Below are 15,190 nucleotides of genomic sequence, written 5' to 3'. Positions count from 1 at the left end.
AATGCAAACTTTATTCAAATGAATAAGTAAATTTTAATAAAAAAAGATTAGACTACAAAAAAGTAAATAAATCTCTATACAAGCTCAAAATGTAGTCAATGAAATATTTTAGCATAAAGCAGCAATAGAAAAAATAAATATATAATCACTACAGAAATTTCCATGACTTTGAGGCATTAAAAACACTATTTTTATATAAGAATTATTCAAAGCTTGCTTTGTTCCACTAAAAACATTATGCATTAACTCTTAAAAAGCATTCTGGCAGCAAATCAGATGATGCAGTTTCCTGGCAGTGAGCTGAAATTTTAACGACTAATTCTGACACTTTTCTCACCTACACTCTGCTCCATCTTTCCTTTACCTCAGGTGAAGCCTAGAGACCAGCTCTGGAGTCAGTAAACACCTGTCAAACAGACATTGAGAGTCGCACCCACGCACACTGCACTACTGGACTCACTCACTGAAGTCATGAGAAACAACACGTACGAGGTTTGCTACAAATGTGAACAGCCCTTAGACAAAAAGATAAAGAATAATTCTCATAGACTTTACCCAGGAGAGAAAATTAATTAAGAGTCACATAAGTAAAAGATTTATCATGCAAAAACACAGCTAGATCAGACTGAATGAAAGAAGGTGCTCAGCAGAGTGCACAACTCTTCCTTTTTCCCACGTGAAAATGGACTCAGCTATCAATCATTATCAATCAGCCTCCTGTCAGTCAATACCTTTCGCTCTCTTCCGTTTTACCCTGAGGGACAATCTCAGCAGACCCATTAAATAGAGAAAGCCTTCAGGAGTGACATCACTGCTGCTTTTTCACTACACAACCTTCTGAACCTTCTTCGAAAACTGATTTTTTTTTTTTTTTTTTTTTTTACAAAGAGATTGTTTATTGGTGTTCTGAACATGCAATAAACAGTGTGAAAACAAGACTATATTCTAAAGCTGTGTGATCAATAGTGGTCCTTGTGTGAACAAACATTTTCAAGTACAACCTAACATACGCATATTTCTGCATGTGTTCAGAAAAACTTAAACACTGACTAACATAATGTAATAATAAAGAAAGGTTAAATAATTAATAAATAATGGTTTTTTTGCTGGTTTAAATGTCTGGACTTGAAAACACATGGGAAAGTGCATCAAGGAGAGTGACAGTTTCCTTAATATCCGGGGGTGTGTATGGTGTTTTCTCTCACAGCTGGGTAAAATGGTAAAATGTGCCCTCTGGGAGCTTTAAGCAGTTGGGAAACTTGAACACTCTCCACCTATGTCTCAGTGATTGACAGTTAACTATATAAACCTAAACTTTAGAGGTCCCACCCACTTCGACTAGATGGAACACCAGGACAAAAAAAGTAACAATAGAGGGCGATCAAAAGTGTTATGAAGGTGACAGAGAACGAATTCAAATTCAGCTCAGCAGCAAACACTTCCACTCACTTCATAATGTTACTGTATATCGTATCATAAATTCTTCATAGAATTAGTGGTTATACTTTATTTTAAAGTCCAATTCTTGCTATTAACAAACCATTAACTATGACTTTAGCCTTGACAAACTCCTAATTTGCTGCTTATTAAGAGTTAGTAAGGTAGTTGCTAAGTTTAGGCATTGGGTAGGATTAGGGATGTAGAATATAGTCATACAGAATATTTATACCAATAAAAAGATAATATGTTATTAATAGTCATGCTAATAAGCAACTGGTTTATAGTGATAACTGGTCCCTATACTAAAGTGTTATTAAATATTTTTTTATTGATATAATATTTTAGATTTTATTTGGAGATATACACTATATCTATATTGATCATATTTTATCTATCTGTATCGTCTCTGTTGGATTTATATGTTGTGAAACAATATTATGTTATTTAATTAACTGTACATGCTCATTCAAATATATTTACATGTATATTGCTTCTGTCAACTGCATTTCACTTAAAGAGATACTCCACCCCAAAATAAACATTTTGTCATTAATCACTTACCCCCATGTCTTGCCAAATCCATAAAAGATTCGTTCATGTTCGGAACATAATTTAAGACATTTTGGATGAAACCGGGAGGCTTGTGACTGTCCCATTCACTGCCAAGTAAATAACAGAGTCAAGGTCCAGAAAAGTATGAAAGTCCATCTGCCATCAGTGGTTCAATCTTAATTTTATGAAGCGACAAGAATACTTTTTGAAGATGAAGAAAACAAATATAGTGACTTTTTTTAACAATTCGTCTCCTCCGATTCTCTCCACATCACTGCAGTGCCATTTTGGAGAATATGGGCTGAATGCAGGCAGCTTAAACTCGTCGGTGTGTCAGCTGCGCCACACGGATATGTTTCTTACGTGTATTTATGCTTTGATTTAAATGAAAACAGTGCATCCGTGCAGCTTGGCTGACACAGAAGAGCTTGCGCAGTTTGAGTTCAGCTCATATTCTCCAAAATGGCAATAACATGATGTGGAGAGAAACAGAGGAGACGAATTGTTGAATAAAGTCTTTCTTTTTTTTTCTTCTCATACAAAAAGTATTCTCATCACTTCATAATGTAACAGTCGAACCATTTATGGCAGATGGACTATTCTGACGATGTTTTTCATACTTTTCTGGACCTTGACAGTGTTATTTACTTGGCAGTCAATGTGAATGTGTTGACAAGACAAGGTTTTAATCCAAAAATATCTTTAATTTTGTTCCGAAGACGAACAAAGCTTTTACAAGTTTGGAACGACATGAGGGTAAGTGATTAATGACAACATTTTCATTTTGGGGTGGAGTATCCCTTTAAGTTAATATTTAGAAACACCAATAATTAGTACTAATCTCAAAATAAATATCCATTTTCATACTGAATTACTAGAGAGAGAGAGAGAGAGAGAGAAATAATTATATAAAACAAATATCAGCAATAACATTAATTATAGCTTATTGGTATCAGCCAGAAATTCAATATTGGCTGTGCAACCCTAATCTTATTGTCCCTAATTATTTGTTGTAATTTATAAATTCACATAATTAAGTAATTTATACACAGTCTTACCCACACACACACACACACACAGTTAGTGAGGTCTAAACAGAGACAACCACTAAAGGCAAACTTTGCTCCAAACTTACAGGTAAAACACCTTTTTCCCATCACTCAAAACATGTAATTATATATTCTGTAACATCATATATATATATATATATATATATATATATATATATATATATATATATATATAATAGTAAACCCCTCTCACATGCACACACACAAACACACTTATCACTCAGCATGTCAATGCAGTGGAGAGGCATCATGTGTTGCTCAGATTATGTGGCAGGGTAAATAAACGCTAAGTGCTGACAGACGTGCAGGGGGTCGCTGTGATACACACTAGACAACACTCACACAGTGTGAGGTGACTCTTGATACTCTGCTAACATAAACCTGTGTGCATTCGTTTTTTGGGTCAAAAAGCTGGCAGTGAGAAGCATGTGATATTGATCCTTTTGCAATTTCCTCTCCTTAAATGGCTCCGATGTTGCAGTGGAATAAGTTTACAAGTTTACCTTTAACAATCTACTTTGCCCAATTCTAGATTTAACAACAAATTGCATTTAAGCTTGGAGTTTTGTTTTGTTTTAAGATTCACCAAACTTAATTTAACTACAATTCTGGGAGGAGTAAGATATTTTGTTTTCTTTTGCGCATCAATAATGTATTTATTTAATAATAATAAAAATACACTAAAAATAAATATATTGTAAAATATTATTTAAATATAACTGTTTTCTGGTTCCATTTAAAATAAAAGGCAATTCAAACGTAAAGTAAAGTTGAATTTTGAGCAGCCATTACTCCGGTGTCACATGATCCTTCAGAAATCATTCTAATATGCTGATTTGGTTCTTATCCTCATAAATACATTTGTTCCATAATATCTTTTTGAAGGAAGCACACACACACACACACACATATATATATATATATATATATATATATATATATATATATACATATATATATATATATATATATATATATATATATATGCAAAAGAAAAAAAATTAAATCTTACTCCTCCCAGAATTGTAGTTAAATTAAGTTTGGTGAATCATAAAACAAAACAAAAGCTCTCTTATATTTCAACAAGAGGTTCTGCATAGTCTTGATGTTAAAAAAAGGGCAGCAGAGGGCAGGAGAGAGAAATCAAGCATGCAGGACAGCTAGAGAAAAACAGAAAGATGAAAAGTCAGAGCCAGAAGGAAAAAATACAAATCAGGCCCAGCCTTGAGTCAACATATGATGCTACTGGGAATCATAGTAGAATTAATTTCTGGAGAAAAATGGATTACTCATAATATGAGACTGCAAAAGCAAACAGTTAGAGACAGGATTAGCTCTCTAGTCCAGCTGACTTCTGTTTGAAACTGCTATTACTCAAAACTAAAAATCAGAGCCTGGCTTAGAAAGTTGGGAATGTGCCTACAATTACTTTGAACATTTCGTTGGATCAAGAGCAGAGCCAGACACAACATCATATACGCCGCATTATGTGAGAGGACACTCAACTGTTGGCATAAAGACAGTTTAAACATTACTGAAGTAAAACCCCTGGCCTTGTATAACAAACTAACAACCCATTATTATTAGGAGATGCATAAAACTAGTTTCTTATCAGACTGAATGTCACCTGACTCACCTGGTAAGTGCCGATACCAATGTGTTTGGGGTCGATCTTAATGAGCTCCGCTAAAGGGTCCTGAACACGCCTCCCAATCGACACTGAGGACAAAGAAAACAACACAAGAGGAAATCATCTCACCATTATGTGTGGTTACTGCTCAAATATAATAATGAATGTCTCATGAGAACAACATTTACACTTTAATAAACCCACAGACTTAATTAAGAATAAATTAGGCTCACATGAGCATTAAATCTATGCAAATTAGACTATTTAAATCATGCAAAGGCTTGTGTGGAATCTACTGCACTAATCACAGTTTAACAGATTATATTAATAAACAAGATTTGAAATATATGACTGAAGTATTTAACAATGGAAGCCCGTTTCCACCAAAGAATAAAATAAAAAGGTAATTGCGATTCACAAATCAAATTATTTTTATTTATTTTACAAAAGACCACACATAAATCCGAAAATTGGGAGTAAAAAAAAAAAAAAAAAAAAGTTGTTGGATAAAAATTTGCAATTAACTATTTATTTGTTTGTTTGTTTTTTGTATAATCCAGTAGTGGAAACAAGTGCTTTTATACAAAACTATTCAGCAGTCAATGTAAATGTGACCACATAATATTGTTAAATATATGCCAAAAAATGTGTATACACAAATATTAATAATCATTGATTATAAAATAATCTTTATTATTTACATTATGTCAGTTAACAAAAGTATAAAGTTAACAATAAAGCAAAAAAAAGCTAAATTAAGGCTGAAATAATCTATGTAGAAACTGTGAACAAATGAAAAGATCATTTAACAGACCAGGCTACAGATGAATAAGCCCTCACATCTGTCAGAGAGAAAGAGAGAAACACAGCCAATAATAGACACACTCACTTATGAATCCCCCTTTCTTAGTAAATTGTCGAAGACAGGCAAAAACATGGGCCAGCTAAGAGAGGTCTGGTCAAATAAGAACTCAATTAAAGACAAATAAAAACCCAAATCAGAAAAACTTGAACCTAACTTATCCCAGGAAATGTGACCAGCCAAACACAATATTATAAAATGAAATGAACATAAGCAGTTTAGCACACTTGTTCCATTAGCTTTATCTAGTCTTGTTGAGGGTCAGCAAATGAAAGTCAGATTTTCATCTTTACTCGACCATATGTGCGAGAGTCAGAGAGCGACTCACAGGACAGATTGTGAGCCATTGCGTGGTTTTCTGCCCAAGCACAACCTCCACATTACAGAGAGTGGAGAGAAGTGCTTTTGTGTGCGCTGTACAAGGCCTGAGCTGAAACTCCATCCTTTTCCAAATATTATTACAGGCAGCAATTTCCCACAGAGTTCAATGTGGAGACGCAGAGAGTGAGGCTTGGTGATCACGCTCCAGAAAGCCACCTCAAAACCTCCATCCACAAGCACCCACTTCAGGCAGCACATCCACCTCGATCTGTACACAGACAACCACTACCTCTACAAAAAATTGTCCTCAAAGTATGAGCACCTTTGTGGATCAGAGCAGGAGGAGTCATATAATGAGCAAGCAATTTTAGCAGGACATATAATAATTGATATATCTATGAATGATAATTAGTCAAAAAATTAATTCATTGACATAAAAACAATATACATGATTAGTCATGATTGAATTATTTATATGCTAGTAATAATGTAGCAGTGTTGATGCATGAAACACAAAACACTACACATTTACACACAACCCACAAAAGACAGTCCAATTTCTTACGCCTTTCATAAAAGCGATAAATATAGCTCCCTAGTTTGCTCTTGCACTTGACCAGAGGAAAATTTATGTTTAATCCCATATTGATTTAATGCTTTTATAGAGGAAGTCTGGTATAATTCTCAGATCCTGTTTTTGAGAACGTTTGAGCGATTTCCAAAGTTTTCGCCTTGCTTTTTTTTTTATTTCTGGAGGAGTAAGAGAGGGTGCATGTGTGGTCTGAACACAGGCAAACCTTTTTTACAGAAAGTTCTGTTTCACAGAAAAAATATCTAATGGGTATGACAGACACAGAGAGAAGTGAATCGAAATGGTTTGATAGACTGTGAAAGACTATTTCCAAAAGTACTGTCACTGCTTCTGAAATCCATGTATTGACCACTGGAGACATGAATGTGGCCTACAGAAAACAGTGAGTCTGTTTCAGACGAAGGAGACAGGGTTGACTGAAATGGCAAGTAAAGGTCTGGTTGACTGGGAGCTGAATTGGACTGACAGATAAGGCCAGTGCGACTGAAGACGAGGATTCTTGGCACTGGAAAATATAAAAGCTTTGACATTCATGTGTACAAGGCTGTATGTTTGCAAAATCTTAAACCATCTCATAAAACCATCTTTAGCACTACAGGGTCAATAACTATTGTCAAAATATTGCAATTTTTTATATCTTTAATTGCGATTATAATATTAATTTATTTTATATAGTTTTTATATAGTTTTATATAGTTTTGTCATCTTAAATATTTTTTATAATTGATATATTTTATTTTTAAATCATCTTTTCAATTTTTTTTTTATATATTTTTTAAGACTGTTAGCACTGGCAGATGGGCGATTAATGACAAAAATGTTCAAATCTCCCGACAGCCATATCAACAGTTGATAATGGGTTATTACTAAAAGTAGGTGCTTCTTTGACTTAGGATTTTGTGTTTGTCTGATTCATAACCATTAAATTGCATTATGCAAATATCTGGTATTCTCTCAATTACGGCACCTGACCATTTTTTTTTTATAAATAAAAAATAAATAAAAACAATAAAAAAAACATAAGGTTGATCACGGTTCTGAAAGCATGAAAGAAGGAATATGTAAATCACCTGCACTCCTTAAGTTGGGATCCATGTCAGGCATCTCTTTAACAGCCTCTGGACTCACACTGTAGATGGACGCTCCTGCTTCATCTGTTATACTGAAACAACAGAGACACACTGAAGCACATTTCCAAGTAAATCAAAGCGGTAACCTCATGAAGACCCCAGTGAACTTATGAAGCTCCCTCAGTACGTCTACAAGGTGACAGACCAAAGACTCAATTTAAATACATTTCCATAGAAAGCTTGTAGTTGATACTGCAGGCACCGAAGTTTAGAGTAAACAGCAATGCTCGGATGACAAACTCATAATAAACAGCAATTTTCTGTTATATATTTTTTATTTAAATTTTTTTTCTTAAACTAATGAGAAAAAAGAAACAAAGAAAAATGTTCTGAGCTCAGGAGGTTATTGGGATGTTATGACTGGTTTCTGCCACTCAAACAAATGTAAACTATTTACAGGTATTCAGAGGAATTTTTTTAATACTGCAGAAATTATATTGAAAAATCTACTGACCAAAATCTACTACTGACCAAATATTTAAAATTTTTATAATCTTTTTTTTTTCTAATTTAGCAAAGCATTATTATTTGTAAAAAAAAAAATATATAAATAAATAAATATAAATAAATAATATATATATAATTTTTAAAACATTTTAGCAATTTAACAAATCTTAAAGGATTTTGAACATGGCACCCCAGTTGGGAAACACTGATCTAATGGACCAAGGAATAAGTGAAATCATGGGTCAATACTGCCATCTAGAGGACATAATGGAAACGTGTTTGCTGCTAATGGTATTTTTGACAAAACTAAAAATAGATTTTAAATGCTCCTGCTGGAAAACTGACCAGTGCATGCAACTTCTTTATAATTATAATTATAATAATAAAAATAATAATAATAATTATTATTATTATTATTATTATTATTATTATTATAATAATGCATTTCATAGAATTTTTATTAATATTATCATATCATTATGAAATTTAAAAAACTATATATATATATTCCTTCTCAACGGCTTAGTTCTTAACTGACCTCTCTCTGTAAACATCAGCAGGGATAAATGTGCTCTGTACATCATTATCACCAGTTCAGAATGACCCTACAAATTAGGGCAGATCCCCACTGCAGCCTCCATTACATTTGCTGCCTCTCTATTGGTGCCTAAGGGCTCCTTTGGTAACTTTGCCAATTAGTGTCATCATACTCATGACAGAACGCAGAGGCTTTGTGACACGGACCTCCAGTTTGACTGGTGTCCTCATTTTCCCAGAGCCTTTCCCTCCTCCTCCTCCCTCTCCATCCCACATCTGACACATCGCATGATAACGGTACTAACAAGCCCTGGCATATGACCTTGGGGTCAAGGTGGAGCAGGTTATTAGTGGGATTATTAACAAATTAAGAAAGAAACACATGCCAACCTTGATAAACATTAAAATGAAACTTAATTATATAAATATAAAACTGGATAAATATTAAATTATGTATTATTTATGATGAATAAACCACATAGCCTAAATAAATGAATTGTAATTTATTAAATCAAAAAGGCTGCAAGAGATAATAGATACAAGCCCTGAACCATTCTGACACCGATACACAACCCATCCACCAACCACTTCTCTTCATTAAGGGCACGGCTGAACTTGCAGAAGGCCCAGCTCGAGTGGACACCAAGACATAAGAACAAAGACAAAACCAGCCTGCAAGTGCTGCAGATGACTTGATGACCCTGAGGTCTGACAGTCACTCACTCAGTTACTCACACCCAAATACACTCACACTTTGGGGACTATCATGTCTCTATGAGAGACTCTGGGCAAAGTCATGGCCGGTGCCCCTCTAACTGTAAGTAACGGTGTTTCTCAGTGTTTGTCATCATCCTCCAGGCTGGTCCATCTCCCACTTCCGATGTCCATGACCACCGGGTGACACCAGGAGATGGATACATACTTTGATACTTGCCCCCTAAACACATGTTCTAATTAAATGCATTCATCAGATCTGCCTGCAGGGCGAAGAGATATCCTCACCGCAGTTGACAGAAGTCCACTGTTCTTGATAATACTGGTCAAATTTGGACAAAATAAAAGTCAACATTGCACACAATGAAAGTGTTTTTCTGTACATTATTAGGTGAATCAGCACTACAGTTCATGTGATTTTTTTAACCTGACAGGAGTAAATTGTATTTTTGTAAAAATGTTTACATTCTAAAATACAAAAATACAGTTTACTCAGTAAAATCAAATACCACTCAAGAATTTTTGATTACATTTTTTTTTTATACATGGGATGTGAAACAATGGGAAATGTTATTCATTAAAAAAAAAAAACATTAAAAATAAAAACCTGTCATACATACTCAACCGGTCAAAAGTCTGGGTTTGGTAAGATTTATAAAATAAAAATAAATAAATAAAAAAAAAAACTTGCATGAATTTTCTTAAGTTCATAATGGCCACATTTACTAGAACACCAAATTACAATAAAATGTTAATATTGTCGAATATTATTACAATTTTAATGTAACATAACTCATCTATTTTAAACATTGTGCTTGTTAATATTTTTGTGAAAACTGGTATGTTCTTAATGATTCTTTGATAAGCTGAAATTGCAAAATAACAGTATTTATTTGAAATAGAAATCTTTTGTAATGTCACAAATGTTTTACTGTTATTTTTTATCAATTGAATGCATCATTGTGGAACAAAATTATTCAATTTTAAAAAAGTCTTACTGACCACAAACATAGAGATGGTAGATTAACAATTCCAATTCTGAGCGATTATCTTTGACTAAAAGATGAAGTTGCTTTGACTGAAAATCTCAAGTAATTGTGCTGGCACTGCATGCGTGCACACAGTTAAGCTTTGCAACCTTGACAATACAGCCTGTTCATTATCATAATAAAATACAGTCAGTCAAACATTTGAAAAAAAAAACACCGCTCAGTTTAAATATGTAGTAAAACCTGTGCTGTTAAGTGTTAACACCGTACCGTCATGATGTTATGTAAAACATTTTGGATATTGGAATGTGAGTGAAGTACATAATAAATTACAAATTGTCATTCAAATACATTGTGAATATGGAAACATTTTATTTGTGTCAAATGAGAGACCCAACGTTGGTTTCAGTTTCGTTTTAGCCTAAATGAACTCATTTTGGTTTGTCGTTTTTACTGCTATAACATCTGAAAGGCCTAGTTTTAATTCATGTTCTTTTCTAAATACTGTTAATTTAAATTTTGTGTAATCATTAGCCCTATTTCTGAAAGAAATAATAAAATGCGACTACTTATACGTGACTTATGTTTTTTACGCATAACATATTTTAACCATACAGCAAACCTTTTTAAAAATTTTGATACATTACAAAAATGTAATAAATTAAACCATTTAACTTAATTGTATTAATCGGTCAAAATTCTTAACGGTCAGTTAACAGTTAACCAGTTAAAATGAACATCCCTAATATATATATAACTATGTTGGCCAATTACTCAGAGTCAGCGGACCGAAGGGATTCCCAAAACAGAAAAAACAATCATCAGATATCAAGCCAATGCCAAGTCTAAACCCTGTCACATTTTTTGCCTAGAAAAGGGCCAAAATGGCAGGTGTCAAAGGCCGTCAGTCTCAGGCTCTGTGCCTGAGGAAGAGTGTGGAGGCGCAGTTAACAGCACATTCAATCTGCTGCCACCACCACACAAGTCTGAAAAGAGCAAAACCTCACAGCCACTCATGTCAAACTGGTGGCAGATGTTCATCACCCCCTCAACTCCCCTTCCTGCCTTAAACACCTAAAGAACTGGGCAGCAGAGTGTCAGCGGGCCAGGTTACGGGATGTTTTCTCATGTAGCATACAGGAAAATGTACAGGTTTACCCAAGAATACTGAACCTAACCAAGAATATTGTTGAGATTTGAAGGTTTACACTGTGGACTGGAACTAGCAATTCAAAAAACGCAAGTGTAGCCCAAAAAAGGATATCCCAGAGGTTTCCATATCTTAGTTTTCAGTTTCATTGGAAGCCTGCTTCATATATGCAGATGTGGAATTGAGGTTTCCATGTTTTTATGTTGCTTGCATTTTCTTTTTCTATACTCCAAGGAGCTATAAACTACGACCTAAAACGGCCAAACACAAGTAAATGAGGCGTGAAATGTGCAGCATGTAAAAACTTCACTGGTGGGGATTGCTTCCAGTTGTTCTGACATCACAAGAGATCATTAGATTAGAAATTGACAAATGGGAATTTGGCATCTGGGTTTAAGGCAATGAAAACTTTCAAGCGGCCCGCTTGCTTGATCTCATGCTTGGCTGCCACAGATCAATCAGCACGAGCCGGATTGGGAGTGACACTGCAGTATTCATGTCCGTTCTTCTGGATACTTTATGTTAAATGCAAGAAAGCATTGAGAGTAAGCTAAAATGTCTGATATACTCATACTATAGATGCCAAAATTTCTTATTATAAATAAGAAAAGAGTTTTTATAACATATGCAATTTTATATAATTTATGATTGAAAAAAAATTATACAATTGTAATTCTGCAAGGAAAGTGACAGTAAAGACAATTATGTTACAAAAGCTTTTTTTTTTCTTTTTTTTATGCTGTTCTATTGAACATTCGACTCAAAAAGGAAGCATTTCAGCAGCACTCACTGTTCTCAACATTGATAATAAATGTTATTTGAGCACTAAACTATTTCTGAAGAATCACGTGGCACTGAGGACTGTTGAGAATTCAGCTTTGCAATCACAGGATTAAACATCTCTGATATATTAAAATAGCAGACAATATTATGGTTTAACTGTATTTTTGGTTCAATAATAGGAAAATTAGTGGAGCAAAATATATATTTAAAAAAAAAATCTTTCCCCAAACTTTTGAACAGTAGTGCATATACAACACCACAAATCAGCTGTAATATATGTAACAAATTGCTATTTTTTTTTAGCAAACTGAAAATGCCTAGATTTAGGCAAAAACTATATTAATAGTATATTAATAAACTTTAATTGTTCATTGTGATAGCTATAAATCTATAAAACACTCCTATTGGGATTACTATGTCATACTGGTGAGTGTGTTTCCTAACCAATATAACTCTTTGAAAAAATGAACTGCAAAAACCACTGTAAATACATATATTTGGAATAGATGTATTAGATCAAAAAGAGATCCTACTTTTTAAATGCTAAATGCTTTACTTTTTGATGCTAAGAACAACCTAACAACAAATATAAGATGGCACACACTAACATCACTTCAAGACACATCACTGTCAACCAAGTGCAGACATTAACATACATTTCAATGTATTAACAGCAGTCAATCAAAATTAGGGGGCTCAAGACAGTTGCTCATGGAGCCACTGGTTCTGGCTGTCCTCTGTGTTGCGGACATCTATCCCTCAATGAGCCATTAGCCATGGGCCTGTGACTGGCAAATTTTCCTCCTCGTTCCTCACTGTCCTAATCACCCTACCCAGAATCCTCCTCAAAGGACAAACTTCCCTGATGCAAAACTCTAGTCATCCAAGACCTTACAGCAAAAAGTGATTTCACTTTACCAGGAGCGCTTTGACTGTAAAGGACATGTATTCAATCATACATCGGCATATATGAAATAAATAAATAAACATATAATTTATGCACATATAAATAATAAATAATATAAAAATAAAATAATAATTATTATTAACAGCTTACATAATACTAGTACTACCAGTTATAATAAATCAATATTAGATAGCAGTAATTATTATTATTATTATTATTATTATTAATAGCTTGCATTTACATTTAATGATTTTATTTATATGTTCATTTCTTATACAAGCTTATGTAAATAATTCAATGCCCTTTACAGCCAGTTTGCACCTGGTAAAAAGTATAATAATAATAATAATAATAATAATAATAATAAATACCATGTTTATATTATTATTATTATGTTTAGGATGAATAGCATGCATTTACATAATTAATAATTTTATATATTTATTTCTTATACATGCTTATATGTGTAATACAACGCCCTTTACAGACAGCTTGCTCAGGGTAAAAGTATGAAAATAATAATAATAATAATAATAATAATAATAACTCATCTATTTATAATTTACAGAAATCAATCATTTCTTTCCTGTTAAGACTGAAGCAGTCAAGCTTAACAACTGATCCCAGCAACAGTGTGTACTGAAGGAAAAATAAAAGGGATAGAGGAGAGAGCTCCTGTAATTCTGTGTTCCTCTGTAAAGTGAGTCTAATGACCAGAGACTGGCCGGCTGGTGGCAGAGAGCCAGCCTGAGGGGAGAAGGGTGGTCTTCAACCTTAAGAACTGACAGAGCTGTCCAGTCAGTCTGTAGCCATAGCTCAGTGTCAGGATCACTGTCCTGACAGTCAGGAACACTACAGACTCCCTCGTTAAGCAAGATACATGTCATTTTGTCCTTCAGGGGCGAGAGGCAAAGTCAGGACCAGACAACAGCAATGACTAGAGTCAGAGCAGAACATTTAACATATTCCTTAGACGGGAGACAATTTATAATACATAATGAACAAACCACACTCACTTTAGGAACAAGTGCTCGAAACTCATTTTATGAACAAACAGCAATGGCACAGAATATGTACTGAACCCCTAACCCAAATCTGTACAACATAACTATGACAAATCCATGACCAAAGCCCCAATGGTTTCTGCCAGCAGTGTAAAGATACCATACCAGCCAAGGTCAACTTTTAGTGGGTCATCTTGGATCTGATTCATGTTGGTGGCCATTTGAGCATGTCTTAGTCATGAGAAGGAAAGAAAAAATGCAGTGTGCACACACAAATACTGATGTACACACATACAGTCAGAGATTGTATTCCAGGAATCTCCCTCCCCAAGTTCACAGCCAATCATCTGTAGCTTTACTCATAATTAATACCAGTTTAAATCATTGTATTGGACTAGAAGGATAAAAGGGCCTGATGGTACAGAGTGGTGTAACAGAGGAGGGCACCACGGATGGGTTCCAGAGGAGAGACTCAAAGCACTGTGGAAATCTCAGCTAATATATTGGAGCAGACTCAACTAGGCCAAACAACTACAAAGTTCAATGAGAGGTCATCTCCTCATCACTCATGTGGGCTGCTCAACCTACAGCACAGGTGATGTGCAAACAATCCCAACAGAGACCACACCACATACATATACACTCACTTTAACAAAAGTGTGGATGGAAAATGTGAAAGCATTAACAAACTAGCTAAAATACTGTATATGAGCAAAACAGATGTGGCCACTGAATGTAGATTCTGTGCATGCTTGTTAGTATTTTTTATTACTCATTATTAATACCACAAAAATACAATATTTAATATAAAATTGAAATATAGTGAATATTATTCACCTTATTTGGCAACTAAAATAAGCTTTGTATACATTTTTGCAAGATTTCCAATTCAGTAGCTGCTATAGGTAAATAACTTCAAGCATAAACTGCAGTAAACTGTTAAAGTGTGTGTGAACGGAGTCCTGCACATAAGATGATGCAGACAAGGAATATATTTGTGGCCACAAATTAAGAATTTGTTTGCTTTTTTACTTTTATTCAGTTCCCTTGTTTTAGGTAAAT

General features: G+C 34.2%; 1 protein-coding gene across 1 annotated transcript in view; it reads right to left on the bottom strand.

The window, feature by feature from the left end:
* Nucleotides 1–304: 304 nt before the first annotated feature.
* Nucleotides 305–15,190, bottom strand: part of LOC113071226 (S1 RNA-binding domain-containing protein 1-like) — a 29,561-nt gene continuing 14,675 nt past the window's right edge. Inside the window, exons 15-17 of the mRNA XM_026244592.1 lie at nt 7,538–7,629; nt 4,699–4,781; nt 305–406 (exon numbers count right to left, since the gene is read on the bottom strand). Coding sequence (XP_026100377.1) covers nt 377–406; nt 4,699–4,781; nt 7,538–7,629 — 205 coding nt within the window. The 3' untranslated portion in view covers nt 305–376. The remainder of the gene's footprint in view (nt 407–4,698; nt 4,782–7,537; nt 7,630–15,190) is intronic.

The sequence above is a fragment of the Carassius auratus genome, unplaced genomic scaffold (assembly GCF_003368295.1).
Source record: "Carassius auratus strain Wakin unplaced genomic scaffold, ASM336829v1 scaf_tig00006580, whole genome shotgun sequence".
Lineage (NCBI taxonomy): Eukaryota > Metazoa > Chordata > Actinopteri > Cypriniformes > Cyprinidae > Carassius > Carassius auratus.
The sequence above is the reverse complement of the archived record's forward strand: the minus strand, read 5'-3'. Positions and strand labels throughout refer to the sequence as shown.